This window comes from Nicotiana tabacum, chromosome 13 (genome assembly GCF_000715075.1).
Source record: "Nicotiana tabacum cultivar K326 chromosome 13, ASM71507v2, whole genome shotgun sequence".
Lineage (NCBI taxonomy): Eukaryota > Viridiplantae > Streptophyta > Magnoliopsida > Solanales > Solanaceae > Nicotiana > Nicotiana tabacum.
The window spans coordinates 78,640,007-78,652,810 of NC_134092.1; the positions used below are offsets into that span (position 1 = coordinate 78,640,007).

At 37.7% G+C, this 12,804-nt stretch overlaps 2 protein-coding genes across 2 annotated transcripts; both read left to right on the plus strand.

Annotated features, from left to right (window-relative positions):
- Positions 1-820: 820 nt before the first annotated feature.
- LOC107804647 (uncharacterized) lies at positions 821-2,256 on the plus strand. Its single transcript, XM_016628567.2, has 2 exons — positions 821-1,528; positions 1,891-2,256. The coding sequence occupies exons 1-2, from the start codon at positions 821-823 to the stop codon at positions 2,254-2,256; spliced, it is 1,074 nt and encodes a 357-aa protein (XP_016484053.2).
- A 4,624-nt stretch (positions 2,257-6,880) lies between these two features.
- Positions 6,881-11,944, plus strand: LOC107804649 (transcription factor RF2b-like). The gene is made up of 4 exons (XM_016628569.2): positions 6,881-7,467; positions 10,186-10,318; positions 10,856-10,940; positions 11,222-11,944. The coding sequence occupies exons 1-4, from the start codon at positions 7,025-7,027 to the stop codon at positions 11,590-11,592; spliced, it is 1,032 nt and encodes a 343-aa protein (XP_016484055.1). The 5' UTR covers positions 6,881-7,024; the 3' UTR covers positions 11,593-11,944.
- The last annotated feature ends 860 nt before the right edge of the window (positions 11,945-12,804 follow it).

Below are 12,804 nucleotides of genomic sequence, written 5' to 3' on the forward strand. Positions count from 1 at the left end.
AGATAAGAGTGACTGGTGTGAGTGATGGCAGAGTGAGGTCATGTCCTCGAGTGGGGTAGGGGCCGGGGGCAAAGGTTGTAAGAGGGGTAAGGGCTCCGCTAGACTGCGTGTTGGGTCCTGGAATATAGGGACATTGACAGGGAAGTCTATAGAACTAGGGAAGATTCTCCAAAAGAGGAGGATCAATATAGCATGTGTCCAGGAGACTAGATAGGTAGGTACTAGGACACATGAGGTTGATGGGTATAAACTGTGGTACTCAAGGGGTGCTGGGGGTACTAGGGGTAAGAACGAGGTAGGTATCATAGTAGACAGGGATCTTAGGGAGCTGGTGGTTGATGTTAAGAGGGTGAATGATAAATTGATGGATATTAAGCTAGTGGTAGGTGGTCTCACTTTAAGCATAGTTAGTGCATACGCACCGCAAGTGGGCTTGGGAGAGGAGGTCAAGAGGCAACACTGGGAGGATTTAGATGAGGTGGTGAGTGGTATTCTGCACACCGACAAGATTTTCATAGGAGGTGATTTTAATGTCCATATTGGGGAGACGTCTAGGGGCTATGATGATGTGCATGGCGGGTTCAATTTTTGGGGTTAGGAATGAAGGTGGCTCTTCGGTGCTAGATTTTGCTAGAGCCTTTGATTTGGTGCTAGCTAACTCGTGTTTTCAGAAGAGGGAGGACCACTTGGTCACATTCCGGAGCGTGGTGGCCAGGATTTAGATTGATTACTACTCTGCAGGAAGAGGGATAGAGGCCTATGCACTAATTGCAAGGTTATTCCGAGTGAGTGTCTTTCAACACAACATAAGATCTTGGTTATGGACTTGGAGATTAAGAGGGAAAAGAAGAAGAAGAAGAGAGCAGTATTTGGTCAACCTAAGATCAAGTGGGGTGCCTTGATTGAGGACAAAGCTCAGGCATTGGGGGAGAAGTTGTTAGATATGGGGGTTTGGAGGAGTTGCGGGGACGCGAGTAGTATGTGGACCTCGACAACGAATTGCATTAGGGAAGCTTCTAGAGCGGTGTTAAGGGTCACGAAGGGTTTTTCCAGGGGCCACAAAGGTGAATGGTGGTGGATTGGAGAGGTACAAGGTAAAGTAGAAGCCAATAAAGTGGCATATATGAAGCTAGTGGAGAATGCCGACGAAGAGGAAAAGAGGACGCTTAGGGAGTGTTATAAGAAGGCTAAGAAAGAGGCAAAGTTAGCGGTCACGGCGTCTAAGACCGCAACATTTGAACGCATGTATGCGGAACTTGGGGGTAGAGGCGATGATAAGAGACTGTTCAGTTTAGCCAAGGTTCGAGAGAGGAAGGCTCGGGACCTGGACCAAGTGAGGTGCATCAACGACGAGGATGGCAAGGTATTGGTGGAAGAGGCGTGCATTAGGCGCAGGTGGCAGTCATACTTCCACAAAATCTTGAACGAGGATGGGGACAGGAACATTGTGCTTGGCGAGTTGGAGATATCAAAGAACCAACGTTATTTTAGGTTTCGTAGGCATATTAAGATTGAGCAGGTTGAGGAGGTAATACGGAAGATAAGTAGAGGTAGGGCGACTAGACCAAACGAGATCCTGGTAGAATTATGGAAGGTTGTGGGCCGGGTAGGCTTGGAGTGGCTTACTGGACAGTTTAACGTCATTTTTATGACTAAGAAGATGCCCGAAGAATGGAGATGGACTTTGATGGTCCCGTTATACAAGAACAAGGGTAATATCCAAATTTGTAACTATAGGGGTATTAAGTTACTGAATCACACTATGAAAGTGTGGGAGAGGGTGGTTGAGAGGAGGGTGGGGAGGAGTGTGTCTATTTTAGAGAATCGGTTCGGATGTTGGGGCGTTCGACCACAGAAGCTATTCATCTTGTTAGGAGGTTGATGGAGCAGTATCGAGAGAGGAAGAGGGACCTGCATATGGTGTTCATCAATTTAGAAAAAGCTTACGATAAAGTCCCAAGGGAGGTTCTATGGAGATGCCTGGAGGTTAGTGATGTTCCGGTAGCATACATTAGGGTGATTAAGGATATGTACGATGGAGTGAAGACTCGGGTGAGGACTGTGGGAGGAGACTCAGACTACTTTCCTGTGATGATGGGATTACATCAGGGTTCTTCTCTTACCCATTTTTATTTTCCCCTGGCGATGGACATGCTGACGCTCCATATTCAGGGGGAGGTTCCATGGTGTATGTTATTAACAGATGACATAGTGGTAATCGATGAGATGCGCTGCAGGGTTAACAATCGACTGTAGCTATGGAGGCAAACCCTGGAGTCTAAAGGTTTCAAATTTAGTAGAACAAAAACTGAATACTAGGAGTGCAAGTTCAGTATGGGGATGCAAAAAACAGAAGTGTAGGTGAAGCTTGAAACACAAGTAATCCCCAAGAGAGATAGTTTCAAATATCTCGGGTATGTTATTCAGGGGAACGAGGAGATTGATGAGTATGTTACGCATCGTGTTGGAGCGAGGTGGATGAAATGGTATTTTGTGTGATAGGAATGTGCCACCAAGAATTAAGGGTAAGTTTTACAATGTGGTAGTTAGGCCGACTATATTGTATGGAGCCGAGTGTTGGCCAGTCAAGAAATCTCATGTCCAGAAGATGAAAGTAGCGGAGATGAAGATGTTAAGATAGATGTGTGGGCATACCAGGAAGGACCGAATTCGGAATGAAGTTATTAGGGACAAGGTGGGTGTGGCCCCTGTGAAAGACAAGTTGCGGGAATCGAGGCTGAGATGGTTCGGGCATGTGAAGAGGAGAGACACTGATGTCCCGATGAGGAGATGCGAGAGGTTGACCATAGTGGGTCAGATGAGAGGTAAAGGGAGGCCTAAGAAGTACTGGGGAGAGGTGATTAGGCAGGACATGGCACTAATTCAGCTTACCGAGGACATGACCTTTGCTAGGGAGGTGTGGAGGTCGAGGATTAGGGTTGTAGGTTGACAGGTAGTCGGGAGTCTCTTCTAGTCGTACTAGTAGTAGTAGTACTAGTCTTTTATTCTCCTATTCCGAGTTCCTTGTTGTTAGACGATGTGGCATTATTGCCGGTAGTTTTCGCACTTCTCTTATAGCTTCGTATTCCTAGTTTCTTTGCTATTATATGCTGTTGACGACCAATTTTGACCCTCTCTTTTAAAAATAATTTATTTATACTTAATGATTTGCAATAAATGTGTTGAAAATATTTTCTAGTCAATAATGCCTATTTTTCATAAAATGAGTAATTAATAGTGTTGAAATTAATAATTTAGTATTATATAATTAAAAAATATATCATACTTACAATTTTAAGATTATTAAAATAACCTTTATATACATTACATAAGCAATCTGAGTCGTCGATCACTCACACAACAAACACAAGCAATCTGAGTCGTCGATCCAAGCCATCAACGATCCACGTTTATCCCTATTTTCTCTTTTAATTTTAATCTCCCACTGGATATTACCACCATCGTTGGATCCCAACAGTTCCTGTATTTTATCATAAAAATATTATTTAACCTTTTAATTCCTGATTTATCAGGACCGTTGATCTAATGATCCAATGGCCCAGATCCCTTCCCTCGTTCTTAATCCCATAGACCGACCCCAATTACCCTCAACCCTAAATCATATCCCCCTTTGACCACCGCCCTCATTTCCCTTTCCTCTCTCTATTCTCTCAACTCACCAGATCAAAACTAGTCACAGACCTTGCACAAATTTGTGCAAGGTCACAAATCGAGCTTGAAACCATCCTTTTACCTTCTGAAATCAGCGAATCCAAACGACTATTTTCTATCTCATAAGGTAAGGGTAAGGTTTGCGTACACATTACCCTCCCCAGATCCTACGTATAGGATTATACTAAGTTTGTTGTTGTTATAATCAAATGGGCTAACTCTAGTAGCTTAACCCTACAATTAACTCAATGGCAGCTACCCCTTTCGAGACTATATCTAGCAAAACAAACTCTTCAAATTTATTTACCCATGATTACATTTCTCAATAATCAATATAGGTTTAAATTAAAGAACAACTTACTCAAACCTAAAATAATTAAAGAACTTGAGTAACTTTATTTTGGACCTGGTTCTTCAGTAGAGCAACTTGAATCTCTAAAAGCATCTTCTTGGTATGATTGCTATTAGCCTTAAACAAATTCTGTGATTGTGAGAATTAGCAATAGCCTTCAATAGCAGTAATATGATGCTTTATATAAGAGTGAGGTAGGCCAAATTCTTTTTCAATTTTAGCTCCAAGACCTCAAATAATTCGGTCACCTCTTAAGAAAAATAAATCCTAAAAGGATTCTATTTTGTTTCCTTAAAATCTCCTTCACGCGTTTTCCTTTCCATGCAAGTATTTTCATAATTGATAACTCCTTGTTGAACACAAGTTCCTTTAGCTAGTATTTCCTTGTAGCCCACGAACAATATCTTTTCAATTATCAACAAGAATGTTTAAACCAACTTGCATTAGAAACAATCTTCAACTTTTAATCAACACACTTTAGGTAACCTGGTTCTTTATCAAATATTTGATAATTATTAAAATAAATTAAGCTCATCTCAAAATTAATTAATAGTCAATAAATTTGTAACAATAATAATTAGTTATTAAGCAATTCATAACTTTATATATATTTTTCTTTATGAGATGTAACTAAATTTTAATTACATTGTAAGGTAAACCTACATAAGGTCCCTGTACTATTGTGTTATTACAATTTTAGTTATATTATTTGATTGTGCACATTAAACTTTCAATGAATTAGAATATGATGGCATTGTTTTTTCTGACTAGTGGAAGTTAAATATTTAATGGAATCATTACTTCTTGAACTTTTGATACACCCAAAAATTAGAATTATCTTTGCGCAAGGTCTGAAGAGATGATTAAGATTTACATTTAAATGAAAGAGAAGGCCAGAAAGTTTTTTGTAACTGAAAATAGACTATTTTTTTCATTAAACTTCAAATGGTAACTAAATACTTAGCTCCCTTGTGGACATAGATTTTTTTTACTTTTTTTCGAAAAAATTTAAATATTCTTTGTTCATAGAATTTGATCAGTTTTTAAAAAAATAAAATAAAAATTAAAGAAATATTTTTAAGTTCCAAAAATTGGTCTGGGACGCAAAATTTTAATATTTTTTTAAGTAAAATATATATCCAATACAACTTCAACTTTTAAAATTATTTTTCAACACAACTTCAAATTCTATTTTCAAGTTTCTAACAAAAAAATATTTATTCAAACGACAGCTAAATTAGCGGTCCCAAAACTGACCGGCCTCCACCAATTTTACGGTAAGCACTAGATCTACGTAACTCTTTAGTGGATCCAATTCCTTATCCGTATTCCACCAGACTTTATGAGCTCAACAAAATTATCTTTGTTGTAACCTTTTCATAGACAAGCACACGGATCCCCATCCCGGCGAAATGATTAGACTATCAGTGGACCCCATCTGTCCACAAGACTCCCGCGTCTCACCGAAAGTAAAACTCAATCTTTCCAGTCAAAAAGTCAAAACCAAAGTCTCCAAACATTAACACCACCTCCCAGGAGTAATAATAAACCGCCACCTCCCATCTAAACGACTACAACTAACGAGTTTAAGTGCATAATCAGACTAGTTTAGAAATAAATATAGGTCATTTTTTGTAAGTTAGTATTGATTGGTGATGTGCAGAAAATAATTTGTATTCTCTACATAACAATGTCAAGATTTTATTCCATTAAGGAAATTGACAATTATAACAACAAATATTGTTCAAATTTAATATAGAGTCTGAAAAATAAAATAAATAATGCTATATTATAATTAATCATTTCACATTACAATACAACTTTGTTCACCTTTAAAGTATGAGTTAATTCTAAAAAGCAAAAATACTAATAATCTATTGAACTTACTAAATTATACTGATACTTTTTCTCAAGTTACTTCATCATGTTCAAATATTAGTAGTTGTTTAACAACCTAAATTTGTTAAATATTTGACACCAGATATGTTTATCCGTAAAATGGTACAATTGAATTTGTAACGTGATTTATAGACACGCGAATTAATTTAATCCAAAAATATAAAATAATTAAAATAGAAATAAATTGAGTAAAGAAACTTGAATAAAATACAAGTCTGACTGTCAGATGAGCTTCTCCGGAAGCAAGAATAAGAATAATATATAGTATAGAAAAAAAAAATTTTGTTAATAGAATAAGAGCAAATTTAGTCTTTTTATGTACATATATTTTTGTGTGTACAATGAGTATAAATTTTTCTATTTAGGTAGACAAGATCCCAAATCAAACTCTTCTTTAACATGAATAAAGTCACTCTTGATGGCTGCATAACCGTTGATTATAAATACAAAGATTCTTTCAAACTTTCGCGAGCATCTTCACAACTCACTCAGCACCGGTCACATATTGGTAATCGATGCCAACTATTTGTTGACTCATATATTATTTGTCTTCACTGCCACGCGTCAACTCGACGAGCATCCACCTGACATTTATCAATTTTACCTCATACAAGAGGTGAATTCAATATTTAAATTTTATGGTTCCAAGTTCAAGATTTTTACCAACTCATTATATTTTTCAAATAATATGTTAAATTTGTTACTTAATTATTATAAATTTTAATAAATTTTCACACATAAATACATATATTAGGTTCAGTTGAAATCATAGCTCAAATTATGCATTTGTTGCTGTTTGACGTTTTAGAAAAATAAGAAGTTATCTAATACCTACTTTTTTTTTAATGAAATTTACTCTTAAATGTTTAATTGGTGAAGTGTCAATCAAATAAGACGATTAAATGAAAGATAAACGACAATTTAGACATATCATTAAAGTAGTAAATATTTTTTGAGCATGAAAAGGAGGTAACATGGATTGGAGGGAGTATAATAGTATACTAGTAGTAGTAGTACTAGTTAAATCCACCGCAAAAAGCTCCTCCTCTTCCTACACTGTCTGAATCTCCCAAGGATATCGGATATCGCATTCGGGTCAAAATGCAAGATCCGTCAAATCCAAACTCCAAGAATCAAACGCCGTCATTTTCAGCTACATTCAGGCCATCTCACCACCGGCGAGCTCATTCTGAAGTGAACTTCCGGCTGCCGGAGGATCTAGATCTAGTATCCGACCCATTCGATGCGTCGGCCGGGAGTTTCGAGGAGATCGGATCCGAGGACGATTTCTTCTCCACTTACATGGACATTGAGAAACTCGGCACCGGATCCAACCCTACCGATGGATTCAACAATGCTGCCGGAAGTAGTAGTGGACTACTGGTAGCTGACGGAGAGAAGAGTTTCAGTAGGCCACGTCATAGGCATAGTAATTCTGTGGATAGTTCGAGTTTGTTGCTAAGTGAGAGTATTGAAGCTAAGAAAGCTATGGCTCCAGATAAACTTGCTGAACTTTGGACCATTGATCCTAAACGCGCCAAAAGGTATACATTTCCTGCACAAGTTTAATTTGAACGGTCATTTGGTGCTATTTTAGGAAACTCTCGATGTAGATCTGTTTGAATATATATCATGATTTAGTCCTCCATTTATTGTTTTCCTTTTAAAATTTGATTTACTACTTTCAAAATCACCTTAACTAAACACATTTTATTTCTTTTTTGGAGATCCCGAACATTCTTTACCTTTTAAGTTGATCTGGATTTCCTTAGTGTTAATGTACTAGGTGTATACTGTATACTCATGTGAATTAAGGCCCTTCTCAGACAAGGGGCTTGTGGTTGAGATCGAGGGGCTGAGCTAATTAGGCAGTTAATAAGCTGTTAATGGTTTTGCTAAAGATTCTCTTAAGTAGTGATTAGGATGGATTGATGTGATGTCATTGAACACTTATATCTCTTTATATATATATATATATATATATATATATATATATATATGTATGTATGAGAACTCTCCATGGTGCACGACATAAGATACAGATGTGAAATTGAGATGGAGTTATAGTGATCTAAAATTAAAACTGCATTTCTGTAGAAAAGCAGGAACAAGAAAACCGCTAAACTAGACTAACAGTAGGAAGGCAAAGACGTACACATGCAAGTTCTCATGTCAAGAAATGGTGTGTTGAAACTTGAAGCAGCAAAATGCCTTGTTAGTACAGATTAACTGTGGCATTTTTATTCTAAAGTTACTAGAAGTTCCCCAACCAGAATGTTGAACTGTGACCCTTTTTGCATGGACCAACTCCATGAGACTTGCAAATGCGTGTTGACATGAAAACTTTCCAGAACAGAGATCAAAACAGTTTTTTATATCAGAAACTGAGAACTGGTCATTTCTTTCCTAGAGCCAGTCTGCACCCCAGATATCTTGTTCTTATCAAGTTTTTGTTTAGCAACTTTAACAGTTAGATTGGGTTTGGTTTGATCCATCTCATTATTAAGAGATGCTTCTGCCTTGTTTTAAGGTAGTTCTTAGTTCTTACTTTATAGTGTATTTGGCTAAAGCTGAAATGAAGCTTAAGCTTTACTAAGTGAAGTTTAGTGCAAAGTACAGTCTAAGACTAACTGTAGTCATTTACTATCTTTAAGAAGATGGCAGTACATCCAAGTTAAGTCAATCAGCTTGTTCCCCTGGACCGGGAAAACGATTGGTTAAGTCTATAACTGGATCATGTCTCTTTTAACATAACCTGCTTAGGAAAATTTCTGAACTAGAGTAGCTTCCACTAATCCCGATAGGTGAGTTTCTTAGCACTACTGAAGTATCGCACGAGCTAATTATCATTGTTGTTTGGTCCATCAAAAAGGTCTCTGTTCCCGTAAAATCAACATAGTTTTAGCAAGGTCCATTTTGACGTTTACACTTGGGGGGACATTCTTTTGTGAAGTAATGCCATGTCCAAGTTTAATTGAAATAATGCCAGGTCCAAATTCATTTGATTTGCTCCCTATAAATTTTGGCTTCTAAGATGTCCATCTATTAGGACCAAGAAAGTCCAAACGGAAGATTCCTTTGGCTTAACTCATGGGCCTTTATCAGCAGGGGGTGTGCTATTCCATACCAAATTTGCTTGCCTGATCTAGTTTTGCATTCACCTTAATTTTGTTGTGCTCCAAAAGTTTGGCTCGTCCATCTAGTATCACATGATTCAGAGTCTTATAATTCTGTACCATATCTTAAAGCTTGTATAGCTTACATCTGAGGCTAAACAATGGTCCTGGACATGTGATATAATCCTCACTTTGTGACTTTGGAAACCAATAGAAATGACCACACTATGTAGCATTTTGTCTGCTTTCTTGAAAGGCTCTAAACTCGGTATATTCCAATGTTGACTTTTATGATTTGTGGTGATTTTAGGATAGCTGTTCAGAAGGAGATTATTTAACTTGATGCCATTAATGGAAAAGTAAGAACGCAGTTGACAAATTGCTTGTGTTGATTCCGATTTGCCAAGAGCTAAAATATATGTAAATTTACTTACAAATATCAAGTGTAGAAGCTGCTTGTGTGGTATTAATACTGAAGCCTTTTTACATATCACACCGGATAATGACATATTGTAAAGCGAAGCGCTCTGTTTCACATTGATGATGCCCTGATAATGTGAGACTGGTTTCATCGTAGTAAGTTATGGAAGTTATATTGGATACTTATGTTCAAGAACTTGTGCTAAATACTAGAATTGAAGTAGCTTTAATTTGTCAGGCAATTTATGCACTAGTATTTCGGAGCATGTTTTGTCAGGAAACTGTGTAGCTTCTTAAAACAACTAATCTGCCTCTTGTCTAAGAAACATAGACACCTCCAAATGGAAAATATGTTTCTATTTTACAACAAGACTCTCCAACACTCTGATGCATTTACTCTATGTCCAATGCCTTCTAGGAGTTTTTTAGCCTTAATTAGAGATTCGTGTGCCAATAGGAAATATAGAGGACTTCTAGTATTTTTCATTTTTATTTTGTCCATATAATGTTGGCCTGAGATGAATTTAAATGGGGAACATGGTCCGTGAGGATTCATATAGCTGACCTCGACTTGTTTGGGATCGAGGCGTAGTAGTTGCTGTTGTAATCTCCAGCACTCTGATGCGTCTAAGTATGCTCTGCCTGTATCAATATTTAAGTCAATATACCACCATGTCTGACGCATGCAGTGCCACGTTATGTTTCTGATTTGAGAATGTTATACAGGATTTTGGCTAATCGGCAGTCTGCTTCTCGCTCGAAAGAGAGGAAGGCCCGTTACATAACTGAACTTGAGAGAAAGGTTCAGACCCTTCAAACAGAAGCAACCACTCTTTCTGCACAATTAACCCTTTTCCAGGTAATTCTTCCTTTTCGAGAACTTCGAAATCTGTTCTAAAATTCATAGGTGTGCTCACAGATTGCATTGTATTCCATTAACTATGAGAATTATTGGTCTGCACACCATTCTATAACAGCCATTTTTTTTCAGCTACGGCTGTGTCTGTTTAAATAAATAGAAACTTGATGGTTGAATTTGACCATGGAAACGTTGTGATCATTCATTTTGTCTGAAAATTAACTGTGTTTAGACAAACCTAGGGATTACTTCCTGCATTTAAATGATAATACCTTTTCTCAGCTAGATGTCTAACAAAGTAAGCGAGTCCTTTCCTCTAAGTATTCCATGCATGGCAAAATTTCTGAAGTGGATTTTGCACGTAATATGCCCTTAAATACTCTTTCTTTCGTAGGGGAGTGAGGGAAGCATATTCCCGGGGAAAAAAGTGCATGCCTCAAATTAACGGGAGATGTTTCAACATTTTGGTTACTGAATTTCATTTATCTCCCTCACAATAATCGATACTTCACATCTGATTGTTCTCTCCATCTGCAGCGGGATACAACCCAGTTTACTAATGAGAACACAGAGCTTAAGATCCGTTTGCAAGCTATGGCACAACAAGCTCAGTTACGTGATGGTATGTTTATCTTTTCTCTGTCTTCTCCATTGGCTTCCAGAAATTTTTTTTTATCAGTCATTTTCACATCATCTTGAAATTCTCAGCTGCTTATTTCCACCTCTTATGGACAGGATACATAGCAAAACTGAATCTACTGTTACTTTTCTAATCTACAAATAGAAAGTCATAATGTTTGTTTTGTCCCCGCTTAATTGAGAGAATAACAATTCCAGTTCACGTTTATGGCGAGAAAATTTATTAATGCTGCGTGTATTTGTTTTGTTGATCCTATATTACAGCTCTGAATGAAGCACTGAAGCAGGAAGTGGAAAGACTTAAAATGGCTACAGGGGAAATGTCCTCTTCAGATGCATACAATTTGGGGATGCAGCACATTCCATATAATCAATCAGCATTCTTTTCCCATCAGACACAGTCAGGGCCAAGCGAATCCCAGAACATACAGATGCAGCAGTTTCATTCCCTCCAGGACAGCTTGTTGACTCCTCATCGCCGTTTACTTGCAGGCCATGGGCAGGCTCTCCCAGATACAATGCAACAGGATCCCCTTGGTCGTTTTCAGGGTCTTGATATAGGTGGCAGGGGTATGCATCATGTCAAGACTGAAACACCTTCTATTTCTGCCAGTGAGAGCAGCAGTACATTGTGATTGTGTTGCCAACTTGCGCAATCGCCTTCCCAACCTTATTTATGGAATTGTTCATAGACTGACGTGTTTAACATCCAGAACATGATATCATTCAATTTTTTTGATTAATTATTTGTTCCATTTGACTTGAGTCTTAGGTTTCAGTAGCTTCCAGGGGTCTTGATGTGTTTTTTTAATTTTATTTTTTATTTTGCCTCTTTTTTCTTTCCGCAGTTTGAATCATTTCTTGTGATTTATTCATGTAACTTTAAAGGAAGGTTGTTACCACTGCTCAATGGCCGTACTCTTATGGTGTCATGGTGTCTTTAAACTTCAACAAATTCTTGTTCAACTTTGCAAAAAGTTGTTTTTGAAATTTTTGTTGCAAGCGCCACGTTATTGTTAAGGTAACGATCTTTTGCTTCCCCTCAACTTTCAGGGTACTGTTGTATAATACCTCCATAATTTATCCTGATAGTTTTTAGGTAGAAACGCCCTACCCAACCTCGGAATGATTATACCTGCCCGATGGGTCTACATCTATCCTTGAATGTCATGCGGTATGGTTAATTTTCCTCATTCTTGTAACTGTCACCTGTAACCCGTGCAGGTATGTCCGCACCCCCCCCCCCTCCCATGGAAAAACAAACTAAGACCTGTAACCCGTGCAGGTATGTCCGCACCCCCACCCCCCTCCCATGGAAAAACAAACTAAGAAGATAGGCAGAAAGCTCATGATTTTCTTTCTTTCCAGTTTATCATGGCCACTGAATTAACCCAAACAATTTTTAGGTCATTTATGTTGAGTGTAGAGGATTTAATATAGATAATGCACTAATGCAGGGTTCCTGCGTTCCACTGTCATAGGTAAGTAAGACTTTTGTGGAGTATCTGAATGCTTAGCTTTTGACACAAATTCTCTTAAGAGGCAAGTTCTTGTTAACATCTTTGGTTGACAATCCTGTAAGGAAAATCATTTTGCCAAGCTTCTACTTTGACCTAGTGAAACTGCCAAATGACTACCTGATACTCATTGTACTATGTTTTAAATTCTTAATTGACGTATAGAAAGTTCGCCCTTCCTTCTTTCGAATTAGTTAGCCAAAAAAATAAATAAATTAAATAAACAAAAAAGAAAGGGGAAAAAAGATGAGTATATTATTCATCTTTACTTGTAGTCAGGGGCAGACCTAGAGCATTGAATACGGGTTTCTGGGAATCCAGTAACTCTTG